The sequence below is a fragment of the Rhinolophus ferrumequinum genome, chromosome 3 (assembly GCF_004115265.2).
Source record: "Rhinolophus ferrumequinum isolate MPI-CBG mRhiFer1 chromosome 3, mRhiFer1_v1.p, whole genome shotgun sequence".
NCBI lineage: Eukaryota > Metazoa > Chordata > Mammalia > Chiroptera > Rhinolophidae > Rhinolophus > Rhinolophus ferrumequinum.
The window spans coordinates 49,217,509-49,231,272 of NC_046286.1; the positions used below are offsets into that span (position 1 = coordinate 49,217,509).

The 13,764-nt window shown below is 32.6% G+C and overlaps 1 protein-coding gene across 4 annotated transcripts in view; it reads right to left on the minus strand.

The window, feature by feature from the left end:
* Positions 1 to 2,074: 2,074 nt before the first annotated feature.
* Positions 2,075 to 13,764, minus strand: part of EPHA7 (EPH receptor A7) — a 163,052-nt gene continuing 151,362 nt past the window's right edge. For all 4 annotated transcript variants that reach the window (XM_033102758.1, XM_033102757.1, XM_033102755.1 and 1 more), the window contains exons 15-17: positions 8,558 to 8,751; positions 7,371 to 7,526; positions 2,075 to 5,567 (exon numbers count right to left, since the gene is read on the minus strand). In XM_033102758.1, coding sequence (XP_032958649.1) covers positions 5,453 to 5,567; positions 7,371 to 7,526; positions 8,558 to 8,751 — 465 coding nt within the window. In that variant the 3' untranslated portion in view covers positions 2,075 to 5,452. The remainder of the gene's footprint in view (positions 5,568 to 7,370; positions 7,527 to 8,557; positions 8,752 to 13,764) is intronic.

Genomic DNA, 13,764 nt, shown 5'->3' on the forward strand with positions numbered 1-13,764 from the left:
TTCGGCATATCTAGTTTAATTTTCTCTATTTGTTTTTTCTAGAGTTGTCCATTCATTCACTTCAGTTAGTTTTGGTTACATAGTGGAATGAGGAAACTTAGTAGTATACATTTGTCTTTTACTAAGCTAGAACCAACATTTCTTAAAACAAGTGTGCTCATTTCTTCCTCTGAGTGTCTTTAATTAAGATCTATGATTAACCATTCATTGAAAAATATATTGTGCATTCTTATAGTTATACATGAAGTCTACAAATATACATGATTAAAGGCTGTGAATTTCAAAAAAGAAAACTAATCTTCAGTGGTAGAAACCTGGAATATTGAAAATAATGAAATTTATGTTGCAGGTTATATATGATTGAGCTTTATTTGCTATTCATGGAGGTTTAGAATAGACAAAACCTCAATTTGTGACTGTTATCACAGTCACCCAAATTATCAAATGCTGGCAATTTAGAAACCCCTACTACTGTTACATACTTAGTTTCCAGTGCTGTTACACACCTACAGAACACTAGACTAGCACTACCTATTGATACTTACCAAGCTTTGTACAGTAGGCCTAATTAAATCAATCACATTTATTTTAACCTCAAAGTCAATCAGAAGAGGTAGTTGTTTCATTATAGATTTAATTATGCTCAATCACTGAAGTAGAAAAAAACACCCCCTTAGAGTACTTAAATCTAGTGAGGCTCACAGACCCGTTCCCATTGAAACATTTTATTCTCCTGTCCATGCTCTTCAAGCTATGTGAAGATGCATTAGACAGAACAGTGACAAGCTAGGTAGGGGCTGATGAAGGGACTCAGACACAAGCCAAGAAGATGCTGTTCCCTTCAGGGCAGCTTGAAAGTTTGCCAGTCACCATAGATCTTTTATCATTTGTTAATATCAGTAGATCTGATCTTTCGCATTTAGAAATTTTATCGCCTCTTTGCTTGATGTGTTTTCCTTTCAGCAGCTTTCCTCCAAATTGATATTGAATATTCATTGAAGCTAACAATATAAAACAAAGGGCAACAGTAGAAGATAAAAGGACTTCAACAAAAAATCGTTACTGATGCTTACCGTAAGTTTTAAATCTAATTTTCACTTAGTGACAGAACTTATATATCCTTATAATGGTTTTATAATTTTGGAAGAAAAAGAGTGCGGGTAGGATAGTGTATTTTTGTGCCATTTATGAAACAGTACTTTAAGAGATCCCTCGAGTGCTCGTCATTGTTTTCAAGCTATATAATTATCACTGTAAGAAGTTAACAAGGGCACTGATTGTTGTGTAGTCAGAAATAGCCAAGACTTCAAGATTATTTTTTGAATTTCAGTGCAACCTACACTGAGCCTCCACATCAGAAGGGTGACAAATGGTGACAACATTTCATTTGGTATTTGCCTAGTCTCATTTTTGGAAACACGTTTAGATATTCGTTAAGAGCTTGCAAAGCTTAAGATGGTGATGCCGTACTAATGGGAGTGTTTCGTTTTCTTCATTTTAGGTGCAAGTTGGAATAATCACTGAGTTAGTGTCAATGATATATACAACTCAAGCAGACCATCAGATTTATCATATTTTCCCATTTGCTCTGGACCCTATGTTTGCATCCGGCAACATCTTCAATGCAAAAACTTTCCAAGTTGCTGTATATATCAAATTAATAAAATATTTGTTAGGGTCCAATGACAAAATATTACCTTTCCCATGCAAATATTCTTATCAGTACCATGTAGTTATAGTTTCAAATAGGAACAACAACAAAAAGGTTTTAACTAAAATGTCTGACAGTATGGCTCTTTGAAGACATTATTTTCACTTGTTATTCAGTAATAATTAGAGTGGAATTAAGTCAGTAATAATTAGAGTGGAATTAAGTCAGTGTGCAAGAGAATGAGGGGAAGCAAAGGTTAATTAATTTTCTTCATATTCTGATGGGTCCACTCAAATACTTCAATAAAACCTTTGCTCTAAACATCTCCCTTCATGATATTGTGTAAGAAAATAAAGACTGAGTAAGGGACGTAAAGGAATCCGCCAATGATTGGAGACAGGACTTTCTTTACATTGTCTAATAGACTTGTTTATTATTTTAATCTGGTAAAAAGAGACGTATGATTCGTGTTGAAGAAAGAGTTATTTGTGCTTGATACATTGAAGACACTGTTCCAAAGCAGTTTTTCCTATAAAAGGATGACCCCTGTAGTAATTCTTAGGCAAGGAGGGACAAATTCAACCAAGAAAAAGCACATCTCGCCCCAAGTTCCCCATGATTTCTCCACATATAGCAAAAAAATATACATCAGTAATTTATTTGAACATGCACATCTGTGAGTAGCACAGTTCCAGGCTACTCAGGAAACAAAAGGGAGAATATCAGCATTACCTAAATAAAAGAGGTGAATTACACCATTTTAATTGTCTTAAAAACACAGATAAGAGGAGCAATTAAAATATAGTCCTAAATAATACTAGCTAATGTAGATTACATAAGTATACAATATGATTCAACTAATAGTGCTCTGACAAGCATAAACCACCAGTTCTAGTAAACAGGTCCAGATCAATTGCTGAGAAAATGTTCAATTCAGCTGTAGTAAAAGTTACTTTTATTTCAGTACTGAATGCAAAACACGAGTCAAGTGTGAAGACAGCATTCTAAAAAAGGTGGCTCTATTAAAGCAAGGAGGCCATTTCCTTTTGCATTTTTATAATTTTTGAATTCTGTTTTTGACATTTGCTTTCTCTACCTTACCTCCCCTGAGCACTAATTTATCAAAAAAAATTCTTTTCAAGGTGCAAGTTGTACATTCTTATTGTTATATCATTTCCTCTCTTTCTGGAAGAGAGTATTACAATCAGCATTACAATGTCAATTCGTTTTCTCTGAATATCTGTTTCACATACATGTATTTCAAAATCATAATGTTGATCGGGAAAAGAAACCTACAAAGGAGAGAGTGATGTCATCATAATTCCTATTGTGCTGTGTGTCTTTCCCATCCCTTCTTCCCTTTCCCTGTAAAGAGCTGTAAAAAATTTAAGGCAGATGAGGTATATTGCTGAAGAAAAAAGTTATTTTTGAAAAAAAAGTCAAAAAAACTTTTTATTCTGCCCTTCTACTCAAGAAAGACTACTCAACTATAAATCTAGTGCTAGAAAAAAGCAGGAAAGACACTGTTTGCATGTACCATACTATGTCTTCTATTTCTAGAATGGCTTTTTGTTAATTTAATTTTAATAGAAAAAATAAGCACCTTAAGCTATGAACAAGAAAAGAACTTCATTATTAGTGAGTCCAGAATCCAAATGGAATTAAGAACACTCACTCAAACTTTCACTCATTCTCACAAAGGCCAATGCTACTGATTAGAATTGTAAAGTGCTGTACTTAGTATAAACACTTGTATACACTGCAGACACTGAAAAATAACCCTCAAGCACGTTGTGTTATAGTTCCAAAAATATATTTACAGTCTATTACAAAGATTACAAATGGAAGTATCTAGGTGACTGTATTATGCTAATTAAAATTATTTTACAGATTATTTTTCCTTAGGGACAAAAAACATTTTAGTGAAGTTAAAATGATTTTTCTAGTCAATCAAAAAATAAATTAAAATATCAAATAACACTGTACAGTGATTTAAAAGAAAAAAAGGGGTGGGGAAGGGTTTGGGAAGCAATCCATTTGAATTTTTCTATCGCCATCTTTGGTCCTAAATGTGGGAAAACACATTAGGTAACACTGAAAATACCTGTTTTTTTGTGATGCTCTGCAAGTAAAATAGAAAAATATAGTGCATTTTCAATGTATTCAGAGCCCACTACAGAGAAATATGTGTACAAAACAAGACAGTATAAATAAAATTTACAAGTTTTACAAAGAAACATTTACAGATTTTGTTTGTTATTTGTTTGTTTGTGGATGCCCACATTATCAAACAAGACCAATTATGACCGATCCCTGGGATCTTTCTTTATTAAAATCATTATAAACAGCCCAATTCTCTTTGGAAGTACAACAGTTCAATTCTGGGGTAGTTCATGATTTTCGTAACTTTTGAAAGCAGTACTCACTATATGTATACATTCCTGAAATAGCTATAAAGACACATTTAATTATTGCTTGTGAAATTCTAACATGTAATCAAATAAAATGGTATAATAAATAAAGCTTAAAAAAGTTAGATCCTTCACCTTTTCCTTAATGATAAAAAGTGTTCTTCCACGTTAAGTTTCTGACATTAGCGTTCACAAATAAAATAAAATACTTTTTTTTTTTTTAAACTGCATTGGTGATATCCTGTGCAGAAAATGTTTTTGAAAGGTGAAAATTGTGAACTGCCCCTTTAACATGCTTCAGAGTTCTTGTATAAATCTTAATTCTTTCCTTTTGTGTTTGGACTGCATTAAACAGAACAGGATATAAAATATATGTTAACTATTTCTCTAAATTTCCTAATGTCACAATATTGAAAAAATCTTGATGTGCTCAGACTAAATTTTAGATAACACTGGATAGTTCTTCCTTTCAAAGACTTGCCTTCACCAACATCTTTTAGATGAAGTGCTCATATATTTTTATAGTCATAAACCTACAATTTGAGTTTTTTCTTTTTTTTTTTTAGTAAATGTTGTCTAGTAAAATCATTCTATAAACAATCTGTTAAAAGTGCCTTATAGTATTTATGGATCATTATTGCTTTTTTCATTGAAAAGATAGTGTGTTGTCTGCTCTTTACAAAAAAATTTCTTTTTAAAAAATATCAGAGCTCTTGGCAACTTGCATTTTCTTGACTACCTGCCAATTAACAAACAATATCAAAACAGTACTGATTAAACAAAATAAAATGGCACAAAAAGGATACCAATGTTCTGACAGATATCTTCAATCATGCTATCTTTTTTTTTTTTAATTTGAGATTCTTTCAAAAGTACCCAGTGTAGTAATGTGTCATAGATTAACACTAAAAAGGTCCAAAGCTATAAACAACTTTCTAAAACCAAGTCCTTATGAAGAATAAACACAAATGATTTTAAAAAGGAATAGTCTGAAATCACATATTTAAGGAAAATATTCATTGATTTTAACAATAAGATCATGATTTTATTTGACAAATATATTCTTTCTTAAATTCTTTATGTACATTTTAAAAAGTCTATAAGATAAAAAGGAGGTTAGAGAGCTCAAGGTGTTTGGATGTTTTTCAGGTAGTACTTTGTTTATTGTCACTGCTGTTTTCCCGGCCACCAGTGGTGGATCCTAAATTCCCTTTTTATATATTCTGGTGGCACTTAGGAGTTCAAGTCTATAGGTGCTTCTTAAATCTTCTCTTCACTGTAGGAAGGACCCAGGACATCAACTGTCTAATAGCAGCATTCTATGCATATCCTGAAGGCCAGTACTGTTCTCTTGCAGTCCGTAATCTCCCCCATAAGGGAGAAGTGCCCATCACACTTGGATGCCAGTTCCATGTAAATGCAGCATTTGTGCTCTCATAGTCTGAATGCTGCTCATGATTTTCTTTTGATGGCCAACCAGTGTGATCCCTAAACTCATCACATCCCTGAAAAAGACAAACGCATTTTTCATTAGTTACCTTACCAAGAATTGATTTGGTACTAAACTGTCATCAACTCTTTAATTAAATAATCTGTGTATCTTAGGCAAACAGACCTTATCTCAGTGTCCTTGGGTATTATGCTCATATTCCTGCCATGGTTCAGATGGGCAACCTGCATCAACCTTCTGCTTTGTGAAAACCTAACTGCTCAGGCTCTCGATATGCCAAGATAAGTCATTTTTAAACTGATTTGGAATTTTATATAAGAAATGATCAAAGATCTTAAAACCTTAAAATTATTATTAACTTAAGGTAAGAGTAGGAAAGGTTATTTGAAACGTAATATTCTTGAACTTCAGTGAAGTTTAAAACTTTTAATTGTTAAAATAGGTTATAATATGAATGGAAACCATTCTGTTCTCTAGTAGATCAAGAATCATCAATGATTACACAAAATTTTATACTGAGTTTCATTATTATGTGGTAATACTGAGCATATTGTATACTTAACTTCAGTTCATGTCAATCATCTGATTACATTTTAGAAAAAAATATTTTTTAAAGAGTGCAACACCTATGTTTAAATAGCTTCAAAATGACGGAAACTAACTGGATCTGTGTATGTATTTTTACCTTTCCTGATAGCCAGGAAGATTGATCTTAGGTATTTACAAGCAGCTAAAATATAACAAAAGTACAGTGCTGTAGTGTTTCATAGCAGTGGTCTAGTAAGATTTTGAGGGACAGTCTTTCAGGGGAGTTGCTTGCTTCAGAGAGACAGGAATAATTATGCCAGCTCTGCCCAGGTGGTGAGCTAGCAGAAAACTAGACATGCTAGCATGCACAGGCTTAAATTCATGTACACGTCATTTCCTGATTTGCCAGGAAGCAGTCTCTGATTGCTGGCCTTCATCTCATCTGGAAAATGTGAAACCCTTCTCACAACAGCATGTAAATAGGACTCCACTAATAGAACCTTGATAATTGGTTCCCATTTTCAGACACACTGACTGAGAGAAACTGCATCACCTATAAAAGTTATGTTGCAGCTCAGGAAGCTGAAGTTCAGCGATAGTGAACGGGTTTCCTAAGGCCACATAATCAGTGATAGAGCCAGAAAGAAAAATTTAGTTCTTTTCAAATTCCAGTTCACAGCAATTTCAAAGGTTGTTTTATCAGGTGGTTCTCAAGGTTAAAAAGAAAAAAAAAAAAAAACCCAAAACCTTGAATCAATCAATTATACACACTCTAAAAGGTAAGTTAAACTAAACTCTTAGCTACAGTGAATTGAATTAAGTTTTCTTTAACCTCCTCAGAAAGTAATCATATTGAACGTCATATTGTATTTTGGTATTGGGTTTGAAACTTTGAGATTTTTAATGTCTGATACAAACATGGTGAAAGAAATCCTCCTTTGAAATGAAGAAAGTTTCCCCAGTGAAAAGGAACCTAAATGATACAGTGGTTAACGAAAAAGGGAGTCTCACTGAGTGGTGTTTGGAACACTGGCTATAGAGATAAATTAGCTGCTATTTACCTACGTAGTTGAGTCAGTTTGGGGAAAATATTGAAGTTCTCTGGGCCTCAGCCTTGTAAAGCAATCAACTTAATAAAATTGTTGCTGTGAGGGTTAAATAGATACTGTATGTTCAAAGATCTATTTAATAATATCTGGCACATAGTAGGCACTTATTAAAGATGCTTCTCCCTGGTTTTGTGGTTCAGACCTCCTTAATATATGGAAATGTATAAAACTTGGAAAGTACCTAATAAACTCTTAAATATAATTTAAAAGTTTAAGCTTACTCGATAGTCATTCTGGCCACTGATTCAAGGGAGTTGTAGCCAGCTGCTGTGAAGTTATCTTTATATCTTTCCATCTTGATAGCTTGTAGCCATTCGCCAACTGAACAAAAGGTAGTGAAATCAGGAGTGTTTTGATCCAAAAGAGGACTTATTGGCCTGGATGAGAATGAAATAGAAAAGTAATTTTTTTCATGAACTACTAAAGAAAGAATGTCTTGTCCCAGACAAAAATAAGGGTACAGAGAATAAAATTACAGATTTTAATTGATTATGCTAATAATCAGATATGTTAATAAACAGATATGCTAATAAAAATCTAATGCATAAAGATTGCCCAAGAACTACAGACTCCAAAACTGACATTTAGAATTGATGACCACCAGATTGTGACTCCCATGTATTTTTAAAAGTATAGCCAACAGTAGTTGTAATCAGTAAATATCTGCTCATTTATTTCTCTAAAAGTAACTGGGAGAAAAGGAAGCCCATATGGCTGTAGACGAACTTGTCTGGACTATGAGGGTGCTCTTGAGAACATTTTGTATCCACTGTACTGATGGTACCTCGTGAGCACTTGTGAGTTCATAGATCTCCACAAGGGTCTGATTACCCGTACAGACCAGAACATCAAGTGTACGTGACAGCTGAAGCTGAATAATTACTGATATGCAGTACAATGGAGTAAGCCAAATACAAAGAATGAATGGAGTGTTTTGGGCTCTTTTTAATGGGTATACTTCTTTAATCACATATTGAATTACTTTTAAAAACATTAACTTCACAGAATCATTTCACTAAATAACTCACAGCAAAACAATAAAACAGATAATATGCAAAAAACAAGGGCAATAGTAACAAACACCCATATAATAGTATAATTTTTTAAAAATGTGAAATGCCACCTAATCACGAAATCCCAGTTTAGAAAGTCTTCTAAATGAGTCAGTGATATCATAACTTTTCAGAAAAATAAAAAAAGCAATAATAATCGGTCTCTTTAAATGCTAATTCAATTAAGATAAGCCATCTGAAAAGAAGAAAAAATAAAAACTGAACACAATGTATCTAATACGGATTTATAATTTAACACAAATGGCAATTTGCCATTGGGGTAGGGCTGAGGAAATAAATGGTTCATGTGAGTATTTGAACTTCTCCCAGATTCTGTTCCTTTAGGTATTTCTTACCTACTACAAGTTCCCAAGGGTGTTTTCAGACTATTTGGGTTTCGAATCATTTTGTCTAGAATTCCAACTATCTGTTCAAACTTTGGCCTTTCGGCGCGTTCCTTTTGCCAACAATCCAGCATCAGCTGGTGAAGACCAGCTGGGCAGTCCATGGGTGCCGGTAAACGATAACCTTCTTCTATTGCTTTTATAACCTAATAGCCAAAAGGACATTAAAAATATTACTGACTGAGGTTCAATTATAATTAAATGAATTGCACAGTAGGCAAAGTGGTTTATCCTGATAAAATTGAAGCATACTGCTTTGCAAAAGACTTACTTTTTTTTTCCCCCCCTTCTAACAACATCCACGGATATTAAGCTTGTTATTAAGGAGTGGATGATGACATTCCTTAGTTAACTCAGCAATAGGGAGAAGCAATTAAGTTTACTCAGGGTGCAATAGATGGAAAACTTTTTAATGTCATCCCAGAGGTTTTCAAAAAGGAATATGTTATGGAACTGTTTCACTTATATACAGCTGTGCATGTACATTTTAGTCCACAAATTTATGAATTCTTCAAGTTGTAAGAGGAAGTTCTGAATTACTCAGAATTGAGTCCCCCAAAATTTCACTTTTTGCAGAGTTCAAGTGACACTTTTAAACAAGGTATCAAGATATGTGAATGTGCTATGACAGAAAACATTACCAAGCACACTATTATTTTCGATAATATGAAGCTTATATACTTATGGAGTGTATAGTGCTATAAGATACTGTGGAATGCTGGAGCCAGTTTATACTGGTTGATGAAGTTGATGGAATCGTTTTGTAACTCCAAGTTTAGTGACTTCACACTGGCAGATTGACAGCCTTAGGGGAGAGAGGAAGAGTTTCACTAGGGAATTGGGAAAGGTTACAAATCGGGCTTTCCCATGCAGAATGCTGGTTGTTAAATTTTTATCAGCACATTACTACTGCTTATTTATATCTAATAACAGCCTAAGATGCTATTTATATCAGGTTTTGAATGTTAATGAGAAGTAGGCCTCCATAAATATTTGTACTAGGCAATCAGAAAGTCTAAAAGTTACTTATTTGAACTTATTTTTATTTATATGGAAAGAAAAAATAGATCTTAAAAATCAGAACTTGTTACAAATATGAGCAGCACAAAGACAATAATAGGAAGGCAAACAATACAAATAATGATTTGCAAAACATTAAAATATTCAAGGGGGATTAACAAATCCTTTGCTACTAACATAATATAAAACAAAGGTAAGAAAAAATGACTCTGAAAAATAAAATAAAAATAGGTAACCTTGAGTTTTTGAAAAATATAAGGCCAAAAGTAGGCAGACAATAAATTGGCTTCAAGAAATGTTGATAAACTTAATTTTTGTAGGGAAACATATCCTTAAGATGCTTGTTGACATTCAAGAATACCACATTAAAATGTAAAAGGGTGTAGGATAGAATGAATAAAGTAGCTGGCATCAACAATTTTTAGAGAAAATCCTTTTATAAGAAAAAAAGGAGTCTACTTTAAGAAAAATCTATATATGCAAAAATAAAGTTTAAAAGGCAAGTACATTAATTTAATTATAGTAATTTTTGAGAAGTATTGCAAGTATAAAATCGTCAGCCCAAAGTCTCCGCTGATCATTATGTCCTGTTCATTAGTTTACTAAACATCTTCATCTGAATTCTCCACAGGCGTCTCATACTTTATTTAAAATTGGATTCACTATCTTCACCTAAATCTTTTTACTATTTCAATCAATGGCACTTCCAGTAATCCCAGCCAAAAAGCTGAAATGAAAACAGTTCTAGACTCTTTCTCTTAAATGCTTATAAGCACAGCCAATTAGTCACTGCTTTCTGTTGATGCTATTTCCCAAACACCATATATGCTCAAATGCCAAGAGAAAGATTTTTCCATATATGTATAAAATATCCCAGCAGTGATGGATTCATTCATCCCATAGTTTTTATAAAGTCTCATATTATGGGTGTTTCCTTAAGTACTTTATTTTGAATAACAATTATGGGAAAAAAACAAAACAACCCCTTAGACTTAAGTGACCTTAATCAGAATTGGTACTGAATGCTAACGAGGTTCATGACAGAATTTTGAAATTTCCCTGTTTATGATCCCATAACTACAAATATTGGATATCTTGTAAATGTTCCTCTAAAATATCCCTTTAAAAAGTTATGCACCACACAAGCAAACATATAGAAATGGTAACTCTGCAAAGATCATAGATCTATAACTATAAGGAGGAATTAAACAAACGAAACAAAATTTTAAATGGAAAGAATTTCATGTGGTATTGTACACCATTCCAGTGACAGCAAACTATACTTGGATTCAAAAGTGCTAGATGTTAAAAACTTAGGTAAAAGTAAAAATAATGTACATTGGGGGAAAAAAAAGTAAGTTGTGAATGAGTAAATTAAAATATTCTAAAATTTTACATAGTCAAAAGGACCAAATAATAAACAATTGGGGAGGCATTTTTTCATTGGGAAAGGAATGGCTTTCCTTGTATTTGAGGTTGCTTGTATTTGAACATATGCAGTATCTTTCTGATTTGGCAGGACGCCATTCTCATCCTCATAACATTAATGCAGATCTTACCATTTTCCTCCACCCCCTAAACTATTTCCCTGCTTGTAGTTTCTCTGCCATTGTCCAGCAAGAGACCATGCAGGTAGAGTGCGGTTTCCTTTTTCCTTTCCTTCTAAATAATCTTTTAAACTGTGAACCTAAATCTTATCATGATCCTCTTGATATAATATTCTTCAACAGCTCTCCCATTGGTTTCTTAAGTTTGAACACAACATATTCTTAAGTCTTTGTAACAACAAACATAGTTTAGAACCATTAAATGACTTAGAGGAATAAAAGAGCTAATAAACCTGTGTAGTTGTCTTACTGAATTATAGGAATTTATGATTTCTATTATTATAGAGGAGAAACAACATTTATCACAATACAAATGAAACTTCTAGCTCTCAAAGTTAGTGGTTTGAACATTTTTAAAGGAGAAACAGCAATATCTAACATTTAAAGTAAGAGATGGTCTGGATTAGGAATTGATTTCGGAACCCTAAAGTTCCCATTGAGTATCATGCCTCCCGCTATAGGAACATGAGAAATACTTGTTGGGAACCTTTGGCCTCCACAGAGCAGTTTGGCATAATCCCAGGTATACATACCCTTTGATGATAAACCAGCCAGTGGGGATGATTCGGACACAAACTGAACCTAGAGGTTCTGCAGTTTTTAATTTGGTTAGCTATATAATATTTCCAGTTGGGAAAATAACAAGCATTTTCTACAAATTGTTATACATTCTTGGAAACAAGGCACACAAGTAAGATGGCTGAACCTACAATTCTTAGAGCATTATATACTCATGTAATTGATTTAAAACATATTTTGTGAAATTACCAGAAACATCTAGGTTTTGATTATCCAGATATAGTTTTAGTATTATAATAAAAGTCAAAGGAAAAAGAAAACACATTCATAAGCAATTTCTAATTCTACGTAGTTTCCAGACAAACAGTGTTTATAAAAAAACAAAAACACAAAAACACTTGCATATAACAGGGAGCACTTCTTTGGTATATACTGTAAAAACAAAAATACCTAGAAATAAAAATGAAAGTTGCTTGTACACAAGTATTTCAGTATCGTTATAGTAAGACCATTGTAATTAAGAGAAAAAAAACACACAAAATGACCCCATGATAATGAGTCTGTAGTAACTCAAAATGGGATATAACGTGATTGGCTTCTCTTCTCTGCTCATGCCCATTTTCATTTTATTAACCTCACATAACATGACACACATTTTATGCAATTAAATATTTTGGACCCCACTTATGGGGTTATGGCAAAGTTTTACCAAAAGGTTACAATTTTCTTTCTATCTTAATATTGAAAAAAAATAGAAAGATATAAATTAGTGGTCACTTTTAAAAAAAAAAATTGAGGACTCACAATTTAGCTGAAAAAATTTATTTACAGCTATATTTTCAAAGCTCTTAAATATGTTTTAATGGACTACTTTAGGAATTTATCTTTATGTCCCATAACTGTAAGGAAGTGCAATTTTTTTTATCATATGACTACTTACTAGTAAAATTAACAAATTATTGGCTTAATTTAAAGTGAGAAGAAATAACTTTGTTGAGTATTATACACAGAAAAAAATCTGTACAATGAAGAATTTCGAAATTTGAATAAAAATTTTATTTGAACTAATTAAGACAAATTCAAATGAAAGAACTGTGTGAAAGGCAAATATCAGTATTTTCAATTTCTGTAATATTTATTAAATTTGCTGCATTTTACATATATAAATATTTTTTTTGAAAGTCCATTATGGAAAGGACTAAATATCTGTAGATTTTTAAGAGAATGAAAGTTGGAAATTTATTTGGAAAGCTCACCCTTGATTTTAATTGCTAGATTCTGTTTCCACTGCATTGAAAATTCTAGACAGTTATAAGTATATGAGAATTCAATGAGCATTCATTCAAGTGTTATGTGCAATCTATTTGGGTGTGGGTATAATCATACATATGCATATTACCTTTTCCCAAGTTTTTCTTGCTCACTGCCCTGTCTAGAGTGCAACAAAAGCTTCCTGGCAACCATTTATCTCACTGACTTCTATAATACCCTTTTTATTTCTTCAGAGTGATCACAGAAACCTCCCTTTATTCAGCATTCAGCCTGGAATTTTATGAACTTGCTTATAAACATAACCATCAATTTACTGATATTTTGATGGTGTCTTTTTAAGAGTCTTAAAATCCAAGGCATTTGAAATTTGACGGCTTTCTAAAATTTCTAACAACTAAATTCAAACACTATTAAGTGAATAGATTGACTTAACAAATCAATCTAGAACAGTTTTAAAAAAAATTAATATCTTTGAAGATCTGATGAAAGCAAACTTCTCAGAAAAACACAAGATATTCACATATACACAGGGTTTCCATATGCATCAGAGGGTTCAGAGATCTCAAGTATCTCCACGAACTCCTATCCAGAGACTCCAAGGAAAAAAAAGTTTTTATCAGGGACATTTTCTACTAGAGTGGTATTATTTTAAATTATCTAGTTTTCTCACCATTTGCACATTGAAAATTAAACATATGTTTACTCAAATAGCACTTCAACAATATAAGTATAAAATAATGA